The sequence below is a fragment of the Brassica napus genome, chromosome C8, assembly GCF_020379485.1.
Source record: "Brassica napus cultivar Da-Ae chromosome C8, Da-Ae, whole genome shotgun sequence".
Taxonomy (NCBI): Eukaryota; Viridiplantae; Streptophyta; class Magnoliopsida; order Brassicales; family Brassicaceae; genus Brassica; species Brassica napus.
Genome location: NC_063451.1, coordinates 35,222,747 through 35,239,979, shown reverse-complemented (window position 1 = coordinate 35,239,979; position 17,233 = coordinate 35,222,747). Strand labels below are relative to the sequence as shown.

The following is a 17,233-nucleotide window of genomic DNA, read 5'->3' as shown; positions in this document are numbered from 1 at the left end:
TTTCTAAGTTAAAGCAATTTTACATTTTGTACTTCAATCTCCCAACAAGAACCTGTTGTGTTTTGTTTCCAACTCTTTAGTTTCATGTTGTGTATCATGTATATGTAGGCATTCAGCGATTTCCTATAAATATGAAATCGCCTTTTGATCGGAGGAGAGAAAGACACAACATGAAACTAAAGTGTTAACCGCTACTAGCTTAATTCTTGTCATATTTCATATTTAGAGGAAATTGGTGAATCAAAAGAGAAACTTTACTCAATCCTAACTACTTAGACCCATCAAGGGAAGCAAAAGTTGTCTACTTGTCTCTCTCTGTAAAGAGGCGAAAACAAAAAAAAACAAAACAAAAAGTTCACTCAATCGCAAATGGGATTTGACAAATTCCAATGAACCGGAAAAGCCTTGGGAGAGAAGAAAATAAAAAATGAAAACTAAATAAACAAATCATCAGAACCTCAGCATCTATGATTTGGCAAGAGCTTGACATAAAGCTCCAGCCTTAACGAAACACATCCACACATTCAACTTTCAAACGAGTTCACACAACAATGAAGAACCTAATACCCCAAGTACCAAAAAAATTTCCATCTCGGTGAATACAAACCAAACTATCCTATGTTATGTGCATCTTGGTTACTTTTCTCTAGTGTTGAGCTATCATTTTCTTCCACAGTTCATAGATGTTTTCTCAAGTCAAAACAAGCAAAGCATACCCATTTCGGAGTTTTTATACATGGGCGTGGTTGACCTTCACGTGGGGTTGTGGAGATTTCCATTTGAAATTCTGCACTGTTAGCTTTTTCTGGTGAAGCCGTAACCGCTGTTGTAGCCGTCTCTGGGCTCTGTTCTGCACTGTTTGCATTTTCAGGCGAAACAGCAACCTCAGTAGTGGTTACCGATTCACTCGTCCAGTTATCTGATAACTTTTGTGCACTTAGATTCTGTTCAGCATCCTTCACTTCCAACTTCTTTAAACACTCTCCACTGCTCTCACCACCTATAAAAAACCTGCAACATGATTTTAAAAAAGGATATTAAATTTCCCAAGACGGCTAAAAATAAATACAAAGCTCTAGAAATCAAAGAGAAAACCTTTTAAATCGCTCCAATCAATGAACTTACCTTAAGCCACACTTGAGCACTTCGAGCCCCGGTATCTCGCTCGTACCATCTGTGACCGTGAATTTAAAGGAGGCCTTGGTAGGACTACATTTACTAGATACAGTGGACTTCGTAGGATCAGAGCTGATAAAATGCTGGCTTTCAAGACGTTTAAAGATCTTTGAACAGCTGAGATAAACAATAAAGACATGCTCTGGTGATGCAGTATTCTCTACAATGTTGTCCTGATTTCTCCAACTTCCAACTGGGAAAGAAAAGTCGATCCACGACCCTTCTTTTACTTCTAGCTTCAATGTGCATTTCACCGAAAAACACTTCATTTGTACCTGGGAGTTTGGAAATGAGACAACAGCACATAAAACTAGACCGGCAAGCTTATTTTCGCGCCAATGTGGGGGCATTCTGAGCTCTAACATACATCCAACGGCTTCATGACCTAACCATGAAGGTAGTTCACTTCCAGGAAAGCAAGTACTGAACAAAGGCTCCAAATCCGAAACCTGCCGAAACATACACAAGGAAATTTATAAGAAAGTGACTGTTTCTGACACAGGAAAATATATTGATAGAGATCATGGAAATCACATTGCAGCAGTTTTGTGCATCTGAAAGCAGCTGGCATTTCCTTTGAGCAAAGGAAGAAATATCTTTCTTCGCACTCATCTCGAGTTTGTTGCAGTTCGTGAATATGAACGTGGAGCAGATCTGTTGAGTTGTCGTAAGACATGCCAGTGGATTCGAGACTGTTTTAAGTGAGCAACAGCCATGTGCATCAAAGTGCTGAAGATTTGGTGGAAGCTTTGGAATAGATGTAAGACTCTTGCAATACTTCAAGTCAAACCATTTTAGTTGATAGAGTTGACTGATGTTATCTGGAAGGGAGATGATCTGATCATTCTTGCTTAAGCATAAACACTGTAAGGAGGATATCTTCGGAATCTCAGTTAAGCCTGTCGCATCCAATCGCAATGTCTCTAAAACCTTGATGCTTTCGCCGTTTGCAGGAAAATGTTGGAGCTTCGAGCAATCTGAGAGTATCAATTCCCTGAGAGCTTTCAAGTCATCAAGACAATCAGGAAATTCCTTCAGTTTCGTGCATCCTTTCATATTCAACAAGGCAAGTCTCTTCAGTATTTTGATATCCAGAGGGAGTTTTTTTACTGAAGTGCCATCCAAGTATAGAGCTTCTAGATTTTGTGAGATCACCCGGAATTCCTTCAGGTTTGAGCAGTTGCTGAGGATGAGAGTTTCTAGTGAGACCAAACTTATTTCCGGAAGAGAGTTGAGACTTGTGCACCCTTTCAGGTTCAGGAAAAGAAGACTTCTCATATGTTGCATATCATGGGGTAAAGTTTCCATTTTGGGGCAGCCTTCAAGGTTCAATTTTTGCAGATTTCGAGCCTTTGATAAGCCTGACAAGAAGCGCAAGTTACTGGAATGGTTGAGATCCACCCACTTCAATTTTGATGTATCCTGTGACGATACAATAGTTAGGTACCAGTAAAAATACTATCCATTTATGTAATCTAGTCAAGCAATAACAGAGAGACACACCTTATCATCACTCCAGATCCGTTCAATCTTGCTGTAAGGAAGCTTAAGGTCCACTAGATTGCAAGGGTTGAAATCTGGTGGAAGTTCTTTCAATGGGAACTCCAGCCAGTGGAGGTAGCGAACCTCTTTCAGAGGAAAGTTTAGTCCATCAGGGAGGTTTATCTTATTGTTAGGTCTACATTGCTGAGGACAACCTGAGCTATAGATCTTGAGGTATCTGAGATCGTGCATTGGTTCAAAGGTGGAACTGTCTAAGCTCATCTCCCTCTTCATTTCATTCATGTTTAGGAAAATCCCTCTAACATTCTCGCCTTCCTGGTAAACAAGACATCAGTAATCAAATTTATTGTTCATTATAGAATGCACTCTTGATGAACATATATTAAAAGTAAATTTTTCTTTAGCTCACCTCTATGTTCTTTAGTACATCAATGATGTCTTGGTGATGCCACAACCTATGTCCCCCCTTTCCATCTTGAGCATGTGCTCTTCGGCAAATCTCCTTGGCGAAGGTATATAGTAAATCATGCATCTCTACTCGCCCATCAGAAACATCTATCATGAATTTGTTCATGAGAGATTTTATTTCTCTTGCGGCTTCAGATGTATCCAGTAAACTTGCAACGTAACTCTCATCTTCCTTTCTAAAACAAGCCATGTCGAGAAATATCTCTTTGTGCTCTTGACTCAACTCATTATAGCTTTCTTCCAACACATCTCGAATACACGGGCAGGAACTTTGGGAGAGTGTTGCCAGTATTGTTTTCCAATAGCCCTCGTCTTTCCCATTAAGATCTGCGCCCAACAACTTAAGAGCTAGCGGATGACCTCTAACATAATGCACAAACTCTTTTGATAGCTTCATGATGACTTCATTGTTGTGTTTGCTGGAATGATGGTCAAAGGCATAACGCCCAAAGTGACCTAGTCCGTCTTTGTGGTTTAACTGTGGGACAACATAAGTATAGTCGACAACATCTTGGATCAGTGACTTGTCGCTTGTTGAAATGACAATTCTACTTCCCTGCCTAATCCAGTCGCATCTCCCCAGAAGAACCTCTATCTGCTTTCTGTCACTCACATCGTCGAGAACAACGAGAACTTTATGTTTGAGTAGTTCATTCTTGTAGGATTCGTAGGCGCCTTGAGAAGATTTTACGTCTGAATTTCTTACACCGAGTAATTCTTTCAAGAGTAGTGCAGGCAAGCAATCCAACCCGAGCTCCTTGGAAGTTCTACGAATATCTTGGATTAACACGTGACTTACGAATTTGCACTGCCAAGTTTCATATAACTCCCTTGCAAGAGTGGTTTTACCGATGCCTGGCATCCCAACAACTCCCAAATATCGAGTCTCCTGACAGTCAAGATCAAACTTCTCCTCCAATTCGTCCAAGCGTTGCTTGAGTCCATAAATCTCATTGTTTTCTCTTCCTAAGTGCAACGAAGTGTTTTTTGAAAGAAAAACTGAGTTGACTTTGCTTTCATCCAACTGAATTTTTCTCAGCGCTTGCTTAACCTTTTCGACGATACTGTCGATGAACTTGTTTTCGTCGCTGCAGAAAGGATAATCAAGAAGAAATAAAACAGATAAGTAGATCCTTCAGCTTATATATTGATAGTCAAAGCCCTGGAATAAATTCTCAAATAATTCCTCTCAACGAATGACACTAGAGGAAACAGCAAGATAGTACCTCTTTCCGTCGAAGCAGAAGCCTATTCGGTCAGCGACAGAGTTCAAAGCTTCAGACCACTGCTTCTTCTTGCCAACGTCAACATGGCGCAACTTGTTGAACAAATAACCGAACCGTCCCCTCTGAAACCGAACTTCGTATGCTTGAACCTTGTAAAAGATGGGAATGATGAGGAGTTGACCTTTGTCCATGCATTCTTTCATCTTCACAAGTTCGTTCAGGCACCATTTTGACTCGGTGTACCTCACAGAAAAGAGAGCCAAGGCGATCCTCGACTCTTCAATCCTCTCGAAAAGCACATTTAAAGATTTTCCTTTTTCCTCATTCGTGTCAATGAAGATGTTGACCCCATCTCTGAGCAATGCACTTGTGAGATGGCTAACGAAGTTGTACCGCAACTCATCTCCCCTGAAGTTTACAAACACTTGGTGCTGGGGAGGCAAAGGAAGTGCCTTGACTTTGGAAGAGGAAGAGACCTCCTCCATCTGAGTTTTGTTAGGAGACAAAATGTGTGTTGAGTCTCCTTTGGAGATACAAGACATGGTTGCAAACATCTCAATAAAAAAAACCCTCCTTTTTTACAAATCTTGGACTAGTTCTACAGGAGAAAAATAAGATAAGAGTTAAACAAATCACAGCTTATCTATCATTTTGGTGAACTGTAATCAAATCAAGTTACAGAAGGAAGAGTCTCTATCTTTGTGCAAAGATATTACTATCTTAGTTTGGCTATGACTTGTTCCATAGACAGTGAACAATGTGAAAAGGACCATATTATCAAATTATTGCAAAAGGAAAAAACAAAACGAATCTTCCAAGAAAATTCTGCCGAATCACTAAACTAGACTTTGACCCAATCTAACATTGAAGAAACTCAAATCCAAATTCACAAGAATCTACGGCCAAAGAAGAAACGAGAGGTTGTTTGTTTTTGGTTACCTCAAACAACGCGTCTTCTGATCATGGTGGAATTCTACATCAGCTTCGATAGATGTGAGGATAAGGTGCGGTACTCCTTCATCAGCCACCTCTCCGCCGCTTTTCACCGCAGAGGAATATCCTCGTTCGTCGGAGGATCCGATCCGGAAGCCGATGGATCATCCAAACCGTGCCTGGAGAAATCGAAAGCTTGTGTGGTGGTTTTCTCTGAGCAATACTCGTCATCCAAGCCGTGCCTGGAGGAGCTCGTCAAGGTTACCGAACGCCGGAGAAACGACGGAGGTCTCGCGGTGGTTCCGGTGTTTTACAGAGCCACCAAGTCGTCTGTGAAGAAACTGATCTGGAAATCGAACGATCTTACGAATGAATGGCGAAGCGCTCTGCTACAAGTGGTAGACTTACCAGGGCACGAATCACATGCAACGCAAAGGTCATTTCCAAACCATATATTATACAAAAAGACATTTAATAAGATTTTTAATGTAATTTAGACCATAATATGCAGTGAAAAGCTCAATATTATCATATTAACTAGTTTTATAACAACATTTTAAATGTATTTTTTCCACATTTAATTAGATTTAAATGTACTTTCCACAAGAGAAAAAGACAAAAATAGCACTAAATCAAGTTTTTGTTCCCAAACTAACACTCAAGATCAAAAGTCACAAACTTAGGGTTTAGAGTTAAAGGGTGGGGTTTAGGGTTTAGGGTTTAGGGTTTAGGGTTTAGAGTTTAGGGTTTAGGGTTTAGGATTTAGGGTTTAGGGTGTAGAGTTTAGAGTTGAGGGTTTAGGGTTTAGAGTTTAGGGTGTAGAATTTAGGGTTTAGGGTTTAGAGTTTAGGGTTTAGGGTTTAGAGTTGAGAAATGATGTTTTGGGGATAAGATTTCAAATTTTGAAAAATAAAAAAATTAAAATTTTCAAAGGATAAACTTAGAAATGTGTTATTTTGATCATTTTAGTTTTTGAGTGCTATTTTTGTGATATAAACTTAGAAAAGTGTTATTTTGGAGATTTGCCCTTTCCACAATTTATACCTTAATTTTTGAAAAAAAGACAAAAATAGCACTAAATCAAGTTTTTGTTCCCAAACTAGCACTCAAGGTCAAAAGTCACAAAAATAGCACTTAATGTTTTATCAAAAGTAACAAACTTAGAGTTTAGAGTTAAAGGGTGGGGTTTAGGAATTAGGGTTTAGGGTTTAGGGTTTAGGAATTAGGGTTTAGGTTTTAGAGTTTAGGGTTTAGGGTCTAGGGTTTAGGGTTTAGGGTCTAGGGTTTAGGGTTTAGGGTTTAGAGTTTAGGGTTTAGGGTTTAGGGTTTAGAGTTGAGAAATGAGGTTTTGGGGATAAGATTTCAAATTTTGAAAAATAAAAAAATTATAATTTTCAAATGATAAACTTAGAAAGGTGCTATTTTGGAGATTTGCCCTTAATTTTTTGAAAAGCCTCAATATTAACTACTCCGTTTATACAAGAATTTAAATTTTTTTTCCACAATTTATACATACATTATTATTAAGGGCAAATCTCCAAAATAGCACATTTCTAAGTTTATATCACAAAAATAGCATTTCAAAACTAAAATGACCAAAATAGAACATTTCTAAGTTTATCCTTTGAAAATTTTAATTTTTTTATTTTTCAAAATTTGAAATCTTATCCCCAAAACCTCATTTCTCAACTCTAAACCCTAAACCCTAAACCCTAAACTCTAAACCCTAAACTCTAAACCATAAACCCTAAACTCTAAACCCTAAACCCTAAACCCTAAACCCTAAATCCTAAACCCCACCTTTTAACTCTAAACCCTAAGTTTGTGACTTTTGATAAAACATTAAGTGTTATTTTTGTGACTTTTGACCGCTAGTCCGGGAACAAAAACTTGATTTACTGTTATTTTTGTCTTTTTCTCTATTATTAACTAGTTTTTTACTTAAAAAAAAAATTTATGCAGTGACTCCGACCTTGTAGAAGAGATAGTCGCTGATGTGCGTGAAAAGCTCAATGCCACGGAGAATATTGGTATGCATTCGAAGCTGCTGAAGATAGAAAACTTGCTACGCAAGAAACCATGCGGAGTTCGTAGGATAGGACTATGGGGTATGGCCGGCATAGGGAAGACAGCACTTGCTAAAGCCATCTTTGACCAAATGTCTTGTGACTACGAGGCTTCTTGCTTTGTCAAAGATTTTCACAAGGAGTTTCATGACAAGGGACTTTACTCTCTGTTAGAGGAACACTTTGGGAAAACTCTTAGGGAAGAGTTTGGCGTGAATAGTCCGGTTACAAGACCGATCCTACTTAGAAAGGTTTTAGGACACAAAAGAGTTCTCGTTGTTCTTGATGATGTCCGCAAGTGTCTAGATGCAGAGTCATTTCTTGGAGGGCTTAATTGGTTTTCTCCGGGGAGTTTGATTATCATAACTTCAAGAGATAAACAAGTGTTTTCTCTTTGTCAAGTGGAGCAAATCTACGAGGTTCCTGGTTTAAATGAGGACGAGGCTATGAAGCTATTCTCGCGCTTTGCATTTGGAAAGGACATCAAACATGAGAATCTGCAGAAACTATTACCCAAAGTGATTGAATATGCAGATGGTAATCCTTTAGCTCTAAAGTATTATGGGAGAAAGACGAGGGATAATCCAAAAGAAGTTGAGAACGCATTCCTCACGCTCGAGCAATCTCACCCACAAGAGATTCAAGATGCAGTCAAGAGCACATATGGCTTACTTGGTGCCAACGAGAAGAACATATTTCTTGACATTGTTTGTCTTTTCAGGGGAGAAAGCATCGACTATGTGATGCATCTTCTTGAGGGGTGTGGTTTCTTTCCACGTGTTGGAATCAATGTTCTTGTTGAGAAATGTTTGGTGAGTGTCTCACAAGGCAAGGTAGTAATGCATAATCTGATCCAAGACATAGGTCGCAAAATAATCAATAGAAGAAAGAGACGTTCCAGACTATGGAAACCATCGAGCATTAAGCATTTTCTGGAGGACAAAAACGTCTTGGTATGTTTTTTTAACCTCTCTCACAAACCTTAGCGAGACAACTTCTTTATCTATTTGTTTCACTTGTTGCTTCAGGGAAGTGAAGACATTGAAGCCATATCTCTGAACCCATCTGTCTTAAACTTTGATCTCAACCCTATGGCGTTTGAGAAAATGTACAATCTCAGATATCTGAAGATTTGCAGTTCCAAACCTGGAAGCTATTCTACAATACACCTCCCCAAGGGACTTAAATCTCTACCAGATGAGTTAAGGTTATTGCACTGGGAAAATTTCCCATTGTTGTCCTTACCACAAGGTTTTGATACTAGGAATCTTGTTATACTTAACATGTGCTCCAGTAAACTTCAGAGACTTTGGGAAGGAACCAAGGTAAGAAAAATTCACATAATTATTTTCTTGACATTTTTTATTTACTATTACGGCGGCTATTTTATTTTTTTGAACATTTTTTCCAGGAACTTGAGATGCTGAAGAGGATCAAACTTTGTCATTCACGAAAGCTAGTCGATGTTCAAGAACTTCAAAGTGCTCGAAACATTGAGGTTATTGATCTTCAAGGTTGTACAAGACTAGAAAGATTTATAGACACATGCCATTTCCATCATCTCCAGGTGATAAATCTATCTGGTTGCATAAAAATCAAAAGTTTCCCAAAGGTTCCACTTAATATTGAGGAGTTGTATCTCAAAAAAACTGGCATAAGATCAATACCAACTGTGACCCTCTCTTCACAAGATAACATAATTACTTATCATCATGGGGGTCACAAATTCTTTGATCTTGAAGACTCAATCATGGTTTATTTGGAACACCTCAAAGTTCTTGATCTGTCTCGTTGCATAGAGCTTGAGGATATTCAGGTTATCCCAAAGAATCTTAAAAAGCTATACCTTGGTGGCACCAGCATTCAAGAACTGCCTTCCCTAGTGCATCTCTCTGAACTTGTTGTGTTAGATTTGGAGAACTGCAAACAGCTTCAAAAGATACCATTGAGATTGAGTACCTTGACTTCTCTTGCGGTACTTAATCTCTCTGGATGCTCAGAGCTTGAAGACATGGAAGATATCAACCTCCCAAGAAACTTGGAAGAGTTATATCTTGCTGGCACAGCTATACAAGAAGTGCCCTCGTCAATCACGTATCTCTCAGAACTTGTCATATTAGATTTTCAGAACTGCAAAAGGCTTCGACGTCTTCCCATGGAGATCAGTAACTTAAAATCTCTTGTCACACTTAAGTTACCAAGGCTGTTCACAGTAGAAACTGGCATGAGTAATCTTATCTCAGATTTTAATGAGAATGTATGTCAGCGTCAAGATTACTTGCCTCAACCAAGGCTGTTGCCATCTTCAAGGTTACTACATGGCTTGGTCCCAAGATTCTATGCTCTAGTATCTTTGTCCCTCTGCAATTCATCTTTGATGCATATACCTGAAGAGATATGTTCCTTGGCTACAGTAACGGTATTGGATCTTAGCAGGAACGGTTTCAGAAAAATCCCTGAAAGTATAAAGCAGCTATCTAAACTGCATAGCCTCAGATTACGTCACTGTAGAAACCTCAGATCTCTTCCAGAGCTTCCACAAAGTTTGAAACTCTTGAACGTGCATGGTTGTGTATCCCTAGAGTCAGTTTCATGGGGGTCTGAGCATTTTCCTAGTCACTACACCTTTAACAATTGCTTTAATAAGTCTCCAGAAGTGGCTAGAAAACGAGTAGCAAAAGGTCTGGCTAAAGTATCAAGCATCGGCAAAGAACATGAGCAGGAACTCATCAAAGCACTTGCGTTCAGCATTTGCGCTCCTGCGGATGCAAATCAGACATCTTCCTACAATTTGCGGACAGGTTCGTTTGCAATGGTAGAGCTAACTTCTTTCCTACGCAACACACTCTTGGGCTTTGCTATATTTGTTGTGGTTACGTTTGTGGATGATAGTCACAACAATGCTGGTCTTGGGGTCAGGTGCATAAGCACATGGAAGAGTAAGAGAAAGGTGATTAGTAAAATGGAGAAAGTTTTCAGGTGTTGGGGTCCGAGAGAAGCTCCTGAGGTTCAGAGGGATCATATGTTTGTGTTTTACGAGGATGCTGAGATGCATCGAAGTGTTGGTGGTGGTGAAGGAAACGAAAGTAGTGTATTGGCTGATCAAGTAGAGTTTGAGTTTCAAGCAGTAAGTGGGAGGAACAAGGTTTTAGGAGGTAGTAGCGTGGTGAGTGAATGTGATGTTTGTGTGATGACAGCAGCAACTGGGGCGGCGAGCTTGAGTGTGATAAGTGCAAGTAAGGATATGAGTTTAAGTAGGAAGCATTCTCCCAAGCTTTCAAGTCTGCTCGGTAAACTTCGGTTTAGGCGCACTGGGAGGTTTGTTGGTTGTGCTTGCCTAGAGTAAGTAATCTAAAGGAGAAAATAGCGTACATGAAAAGAGAAATACATTTTTGGTTATTTATTTGTATTTTGTATAGTAAAACAAGATAAATAGGAAGTGCTAAAATATTGAATATAATGATCTGAATTTTAGAAGATAAATCGATGTAAACGCTTATATAGATGCAAAACTGTTTTTACAAAATGTTAATATATGTCTCATATAAAACGTTTATATATTTGGGAATAATTTCTTAGTTAATTAACTAATGTAAGAAAATCTTAAAATTGTTGAAGATGAATGATTCCCAAAGATATTGTTGGGAATGATTTCTTGATGAATTTTTGGCGGTATATTGATGACATAACCACAAATGCAATTCACTTCCAGAAAATGACGTATTGAATAAAGGCTATAAATCATAAACCTAAAAAGATACACCCAATAAAGTTTATAAAAGATGTGAATATGTATAAAATATAGGAACATATACTGAGAGACTATGGAAAACTATATTGTAGCAGCATAGTGCTTATCAAAGCAGCTGGCGTTTTATAAATCTTCATTTGCACATGCAACTCGTGAAAATGAACGTGGAAGAGATCGTAAAACATACAAATAGATTCGACACTGTTCTTGTGTTCTGTTCTATCAATTCTAGTTGTTCTTTAGCTTTTGTGTCTTATCGGAAAGACGTAGCAGCTATACCCGTTTTCCCGAAGAAACATCACACCCCCAGAAGAGGGAATGTCCTTGGCGTCACGTAATCAGTCAGGCTCAAATATCTTAAACTTAGGCCTATATCATATTATCAACAAAACTTTGACGATCAACACGATTACCTCATCCAAAAAGAGAAACTTTAACTCAATCCTAACTACTTAGCACATCAAGAAAAGTAAAAACGCCGACTCTCTACTGAAAGAGGAGACGACGAACAAAAGCGGCGGAAATAAAAGATAACTCAACCGCAAAATGTGATTTGACAAATTCCAATGACTAAATTAAATTAAAAAAAAACCGAGTTTTCTATCAAAACGGGTCCCTCTCTTTCGCTTTATATAAATGCGAGAGCCAGCTCAGCCACGAGGGGTCGTCACTCGTCACCGCATAAAATAAAAAAACGCTGTCAACAAAGACAGACCAATCCATGCCAATCAACATTATCCCAAGGGAATGTTGTAACAACAGCTGTTACTCTTAAGGGTATTATCGTCACTTATCAAGCCGGCTACATAAAATAAATATATTTTTTTAATTAAAACTAACGTCTACGCGTTTAGAGGGAGGCAACAACAATGCTGGGAGGATGTCCGTTTAACTATGCTCTCACCTCCATTATCTCTCTCCTCTTTCATAACTCTCTCTCATCCTTCTTTCTTCTCCAAATCTCTCCGATTTCATCGCTAGAATTCTCCACCGATTCTTAAGGTATGTTTTATCTTCACTTCAACTCTTGTCGGAATTCACTCTCCTTGCCTGTCTGAAACTTTCCATTTGCAGATCTGTAAAACTTTCTATTTTTATTTCCTCTTTCCGTAGATCGAGAAGAAACGATGACGTTCACGGAGGGACGATCCCTCTTGTCTCTCCTCCTCCTCCTCCTTCTCTTATCCGTCACCACTCTAATCTCAGCCGCTGACTACACACCCACCGACAAAATCCTCTTAAACTGCGGCGGCTCCTCCGACCTAACCGACACAGATAACCGCACATGGATCCCCGATGTCAAATCCAAGTTCCTGTCTTCCTCCGGAGACTCCAAAACATCCCCCGCCGCAACACAAGACCCCTCCGTCCCCACAGTCCCTTACATGTCCGCCAGAATCTTTAGATCTCCCTTCACTTACTCCTTCCCGGTCGCGTCAGGTATTGGTTCAATCTTGGTTTAGTAATTTTACTTCGGTTTAGTCATTTCCGGTTTACTAAACACTTTCTGTATCGCAGGTCGTAAGTTCGTGCGTCTCTACTTGTACCCCAACTCCTACGACGGCCTCAACGCAACCAACTCCCTCTTCTCCCTCTCCTCAGGGCCCTACACTCTCCTCAAGAACTTCAGCGCTGCTCAGACCTCTCAGGCGTTGAACTACGCTTACATCATCAAAGAGTTCGTTGTCAACGTCGAGGGTGGGACCTTGAACATGACCTTCACACCAGAGTCAACGCCTTCTAACGCCTACGCCTTCGTCAACGGTATCGAGGTGACTTCGATGCCTGATATCTACAGTAGCACCGACGGGACGCTGACTGTTGTAGGGACTTCTGGTGGCGTCACGATCGATAACACCACCGCTCTCGAGAACGTCTACAGGCTCAACGTCGGCGGGAACGACATCTCTCCTTCTGCTGACACCGGTTTGTTTAGGTCTTGGCACGATGATCAGGATTACATCTTCGCCGCGAGTCTCGGTATCCCCGAGACAGCTGATCCCAACATGACGATCCAGTACCCTACCGGTACGCCTTCTTATATCGCTCCTGCTGACGTGTACTCCACGGCTAGGTCCATGGGCCCAACGGCTCAGGTCAATCTCAACTACAATTTGACTTGGGTGTTCAGCGTTGACTCTGGGTTTAGCTACCTCGTCAGGCTTCACTTCTGCGAGGTTTCCGCCAACATCAACAAGATTAATCAAAGAGTGTTTACGATCTATCTCAACAATCAGACGGCTGAGCCTGCGGCTGACGTGGCGGGATGGACAGGTGGCAACGGGATCGCGTTGCATAAGGACTACGTTGTGATCCCTCCTGAAGGGAAAGGGCAGCAGGATCTCTGGCTCGCGCTTCATCCTAACCCAATCACCAAGCCGCAGTACTACGACTCGATTCTCAACGGTGTTGAGATCTTCAAGATGAATAGCTCTGACGGTAACCTCGCTGGTACTAACCCTCTGCCTGGCCCCAAGGTGACTGCTGATCCGTCCAAAGTCTTGCAACAGCGTACTAGTCATACCAAGAGCCATACGGCTGTTGTGGCGGGTGCAGCTAGTGGCGCTGTAGTTCTGGGGCTTATCGTTGGATTTTTTGCAATGGCTGCGTACCGGAGACGGAAGAGCGGTGAGTACCAGCCTGCGAGCGACGCAACGTCGGGCTGGCTTCCGCTGTCTTTGTACGGAAACTCGCATTCCGCTGGCTCCGGGAAGACTAACACTACAGGGAGCTACGCGTCGTCTCTTCCGTCGAATCTTTGCCGTCACTTCTCCTTTGCTGAGATCAAAGCGGCTACCAAGAACTTCGACGAGTCTAGAGTCCTCGGCGTCGGTGGTTTTGGGAAAGTTTACAGAGGAGAAATCGACGGAGGGACCACGAAGGTGGCCATCAAGAGAGGCAACCCGATGTCGGAGCAAGGAGTCCACGAGTTCCAGACCGAGATCGAGATGCTCTCGAAGCTTAGACACCGGCACCTCGTGTCGTTGATAGGTTACTGCGAAGAGAATTGCGAGATGATTCTGGTGTATGACTACATGGCTCACGGGACGATGAGGGAGCATCTATACAAGACTCAGAACGCTCCTCTTTCTTGGAAGCAGCGTCTTGAGATTTGCATCGGTGCGGCTAGAGGTTTGCATTATCTACACACTGGTGCGAAGCACACCATCATCCACAGAGATGTGAAGACGACTAACATTTTGCTTGATGAGAAATGGGTGGCTAAGGTCTCTGACTTCGGTCTGTCGAAGACTGGTCCTGCACTTGACCACACGCACGTGAGCACGGTCGTGAAAGGAAGTTTCGGTTATCTTGACCCAGAGTACTTTAGACGGCAGCAACTGACTGATAAGTCCGATGTCTACTCCTTTGGAGTTGTTCTCTTCGAAGCTCTTTGTGCAAGACCTGCCTTGAACCCCACGCTAGCTAAAGAGCAAGTGAGCTTAGCTGAGTGGGCACCATACTGCTACAAGAAGGGCATGCTTGATCAGATCGTTGATCCTCATCTCAAGGGCAAGATCACACCTGAGTGCTTTAAGAAGTTTGCTGAGACCGCGATGAAGTGTGTGCTAGACCAGGGCATTGAGAGACCGTCGATGGGAGATGTTCTGTGGAACTTGGAGTTCGCGTTGCAGCTTCAGGAAAGCGCTGAGGAGAGCGGGAAGGGGATATGCAGTGAGATGGACATGGATGAGATTAAGTATGATGATGGTAACTGTAAAGGGAAGAACAATGACAAAGGCTCTGATGTGTATGAAGGGAACGTGACTGACTCGAGGAGCAGCGGAATAGACATGAGCATTGGTGGTCGGAGTTTGGCTAGCGATGATTCAGATGGGCTCACTCCAAGTGCTGTGTTTTCTCAGATCATGAACCCTAAGGGACGTTAGAGAGAAGAGTCTTAAAAACCCGGTACAGTACAATCTTTTCTAAACCGGCTTTATCCAAAATGATTCTGGTTCGTTTCTCTTTCTCTTTGCTACTTATTTGCTATTGGTCTCTTTACTGTTATTTATTTGTGTATTTGATACTACGTACCACAATCATAAAAGAGTGTAAAAATTAATGTGTTTTGTTTTTGCTTTTACAAAACATGAAACATATGATTTGCGTCAATGTACTGTACTATTTGGGTTTGTTCTCTACAACGCTTTTGTAGTGAAAGCAACACGTAAGAAACCATTTACTTGTACTTTTGACTTATGAGAAACGGAACATCTCATGACAAGTGTTGTAAAAAGCCGAACTGGAGATAGGGTTGTTATACCAAACAACTAAACAAGTCTGTTAAAGTGTAAAGTAAGATAGTGACACAACTTAGTCAATGAGATTAGTTCTTTTAACCGTTATTACACTGTTAGATACGCCTAAACCGAACATAGCTATTGTGTCAGACTTTGAAAAGTCCAACAAATCATGGAACTAGACGTGTTGATTGTATAAACAATCATAGTGATTTAAATCTCAGTAAACTAGTAAAAGTTTACTTTTGTTGCACTAGTAAAAGACTCATTTAGAATTAGGAAAGTTGTTTATCTGAATCCCGCCCCGTACCGCAGCGGATTCGTCTTCGAGCGGGTCACGGTGAGTCAGGTCAGCGCGGGTTGCGGTCCTCAAAATGGCTGACCAAACTCGTACCGCAAAACATGTAGGCCTTTGCGGATCGGTCCGGAGACATAGAATTACAAACATATATGACTCCCGAACGCTTCAAGACATGATTCAGGATGCTTCATCAGTTTCATGATGTATCAGTAAGTGAGTTTAGTCAAGGATTGAACTGGATAAGACAATACACTTGTTAGTTGGAGATTTTAGTTGGATCAAAACACTACTTTATTTACTTTTGTTAGACTCCAAACATTTTAAAAATAAACAATACTTTAGTTATTGAATCCAAATATTATAACACATAAGTTCATAACAAATGCTTTAGATTTCTGAATCCAAAATTAAATAAAACCAACACCAAATCAAAGATGCTATTCCCAAAAACAAATAAAAAGAAAACACTAATCCCACGTCTTGTTCTTCATCTTTATTACCAACAAGCGACAAAAAGATGGAGATTTCTCTTGTTCACCATCAACTTCATCTTCTGCAAATAAGAATAATAGAAGTCATTTTAAGATATATTGAAACCTAAAACTCCAAAATGTATGATAATGTGAACAAATACATATAGGCAAAACTACGAAGAACCTATTGCGGGAACTAGATCTTCTTCTTCGGTGGAAAGTGAGTTTTCGAATTTCTTATGATGACTCGAAGAAGCTCCACCGGTGCAGATCGAAGGCGCTTGGGACACCAGAAGCATCATCGACCCTGAAACCACCATCACCGGAGCTACATAACGTCGAATCGCTTTCTATCTGTCTCTCTGTCTCTATGTTTTAGGTGAAAGCAGAAATGGGGAATTAGGGTTGCGGGTCTTCAAAATCCCGCAGGTTAACCTGTAGCCCATCCCGCTTTCGACCCGTCCCGCTTTCGACCCATCCCGCTTTGAACCCGTCCCGCTTTGAACTCGTCCCGCTTTCGACCCGTCCCGCTTTGAACCCATCCCGCGAAGCCCGCAATTTTGCGGGCTTACCAAATAGAGGCGCAATCCCGTCCCACAGCAAGCTTTTACGGGCCAAGACCGCGGTCCAGATCCTTGATTGCATCCCTATTTGGAATGCTATACAAGATTCATTTCAAGTGTAGGAAAAATGCTTTTTATTGAAGAAAAAAAAAATCTATAAGAAAAATAGAAACTTGTATTTTTAGTATAAATACAAATCTTGTAAATTATTTATCCAAACAATCAATAAACAAATCTAAAACAAGTACTTGCGCCAATTGAATTTCTTTCTAAGTTTTGTGCTTTCTTTAAGTTTAATTAGGTTAAAATCATCGCCTTGCGCATAGTGAACATTATATATATACATTATTTTAGATATTATATGTTTTTGCATATTATGAATAATAAATGTATATTGAATAATTTAAAATTCAGTAACCGTTACATATATAATTAAATTGGTGCGAACATATAAATAAATTTTATTAATCCAAACAATATTTTTCTATTTGATAGATATATAATTAAATTTAAATGATATTAACATATA

At 40.5% G+C, this 17,233-nt stretch overlaps 3 protein-coding genes across 4 annotated transcripts; 2 read left to right on the top strand and 1 right to left on the bottom strand.

Moving 5' to 3' along the window:
* Positions 1-421: 421 nt before the first annotated feature.
* LOC106367747 (disease resistance protein RPS4B) lies at positions 422-5,552 on the bottom strand. Its single transcript, XM_048764544.1, has 7 exons — positions 5,313-5,552; positions 4,374-4,971; positions 3,089-4,235; positions 2,680-2,994; positions 1,711-2,598; positions 1,126-1,625; positions 422-1,011 (listed from the first exon to the last, which is right to left on the bottom strand). Exons 2-7 carry the CDS (start codon positions 4,925-4,927, stop codon positions 678-680), a joined length of 3,738 nt encoding a protein of 1,245 aa, XP_048620501.1. The 5' UTR covers positions 4,928-4,971; positions 5,313-5,552; the 3' UTR covers positions 422-677.
* Positions 5,336-11,702, top strand: LOC106363439 (probable disease resistance protein At4g19520). Its single transcript, XM_048764545.1, has 4 exons — positions 5,336-5,742; positions 7,269-8,325; positions 8,401-8,697; positions 8,784-11,702. The coding sequence occupies exons 1-4, from the start codon at positions 5,336-5,338 to the stop codon at positions 10,716-10,718; spliced, it is 3,696 nt and encodes a 1,231-aa protein (XP_048620502.1). The 3' UTR covers positions 10,719-11,702.
* Positions 11,703-11,920: 218 nt separating this feature from the next.
* Positions 11,921-15,315, top strand: LOC106367748 (receptor-like protein kinase FERONIA). 2 transcript variants are annotated; one of them, XM_048764546.1, is made up of 3 exons: positions 11,921-12,125; positions 12,237-12,563; positions 12,642-15,315. In XM_048764546.1, exons 2-3 carry the CDS (start codon positions 12,251-12,253, stop codon positions 15,011-15,013), a joined length of 2,685 nt encoding a protein of 894 aa, XP_048620503.1. In that variant the 5' UTR covers positions 11,921-12,125; positions 12,237-12,250; the 3' UTR covers positions 15,014-15,315. The 2 variants fall into 2 exon arrangements, with proteins under 2 accessions (XP_048620503.1, XP_048620504.1); XM_048764547.1 differs by having other exon boundaries at positions 11,985-12,125; positions 12,198-12,563.
* The last annotated feature ends 1,918 nt before the right edge of the window (positions 15,316-17,233 follow it).

Coding starts and splice junctions, on each gene's coding strand:
- LOC106367748 (XM_048764546.1), top strand. CDS start 12,251: ATGACGTTCACGGAGGGACGATCCCTCTTGTCTCTCCTCCTCCTCCTC. Junction 12,564..12,641: donor CTCCTTCCCGGTCGCGTCAG/GTATTGGTTCAA, acceptor TCTGTATCGCAG/GTCGTAAGTTCGTGCGTCTC.
- LOC106363439 (XM_048764545.1), top strand. CDS start 5,336: ATGGTGGAATTCTACATCAGCTTCGATAGATGTGAGGATAAGGTGCGG. Junction 5,743..7,268: donor GAATCACATGCAACGCAAAG/GTCATTTCCAAA, acceptor AAATTTATGCAG/TGACTCCGACCTTGTAGAAG. Junction 8,326..8,400: donor TGGAGGACAAAAACGTCTTG/GTATGTTTTTTT, acceptor TTGTTGCTTCAG/GGAAGTGAAGACATTGAAGC.
- LOC106367747 (XM_048764544.1), bottom strand. CDS start 4,927: ATGTTTGCAACCATGTCTTGTATCTCCAAAGGAGACTCAACACACATT. Junction 2,599..2,679: donor GGATCTGGAGTGATGATAAG/GTGTGTCTCTCT, acceptor GTATCGTCACAG/GATACATCAAAATTGAAGTG. Junction 1,626..1,710: donor ATGCACAAAACTGCTGCAAT/GTGATTTCCATG, acceptor ATGTTTCGGCAG/GTTTCGGATTTGGAGCCTTT.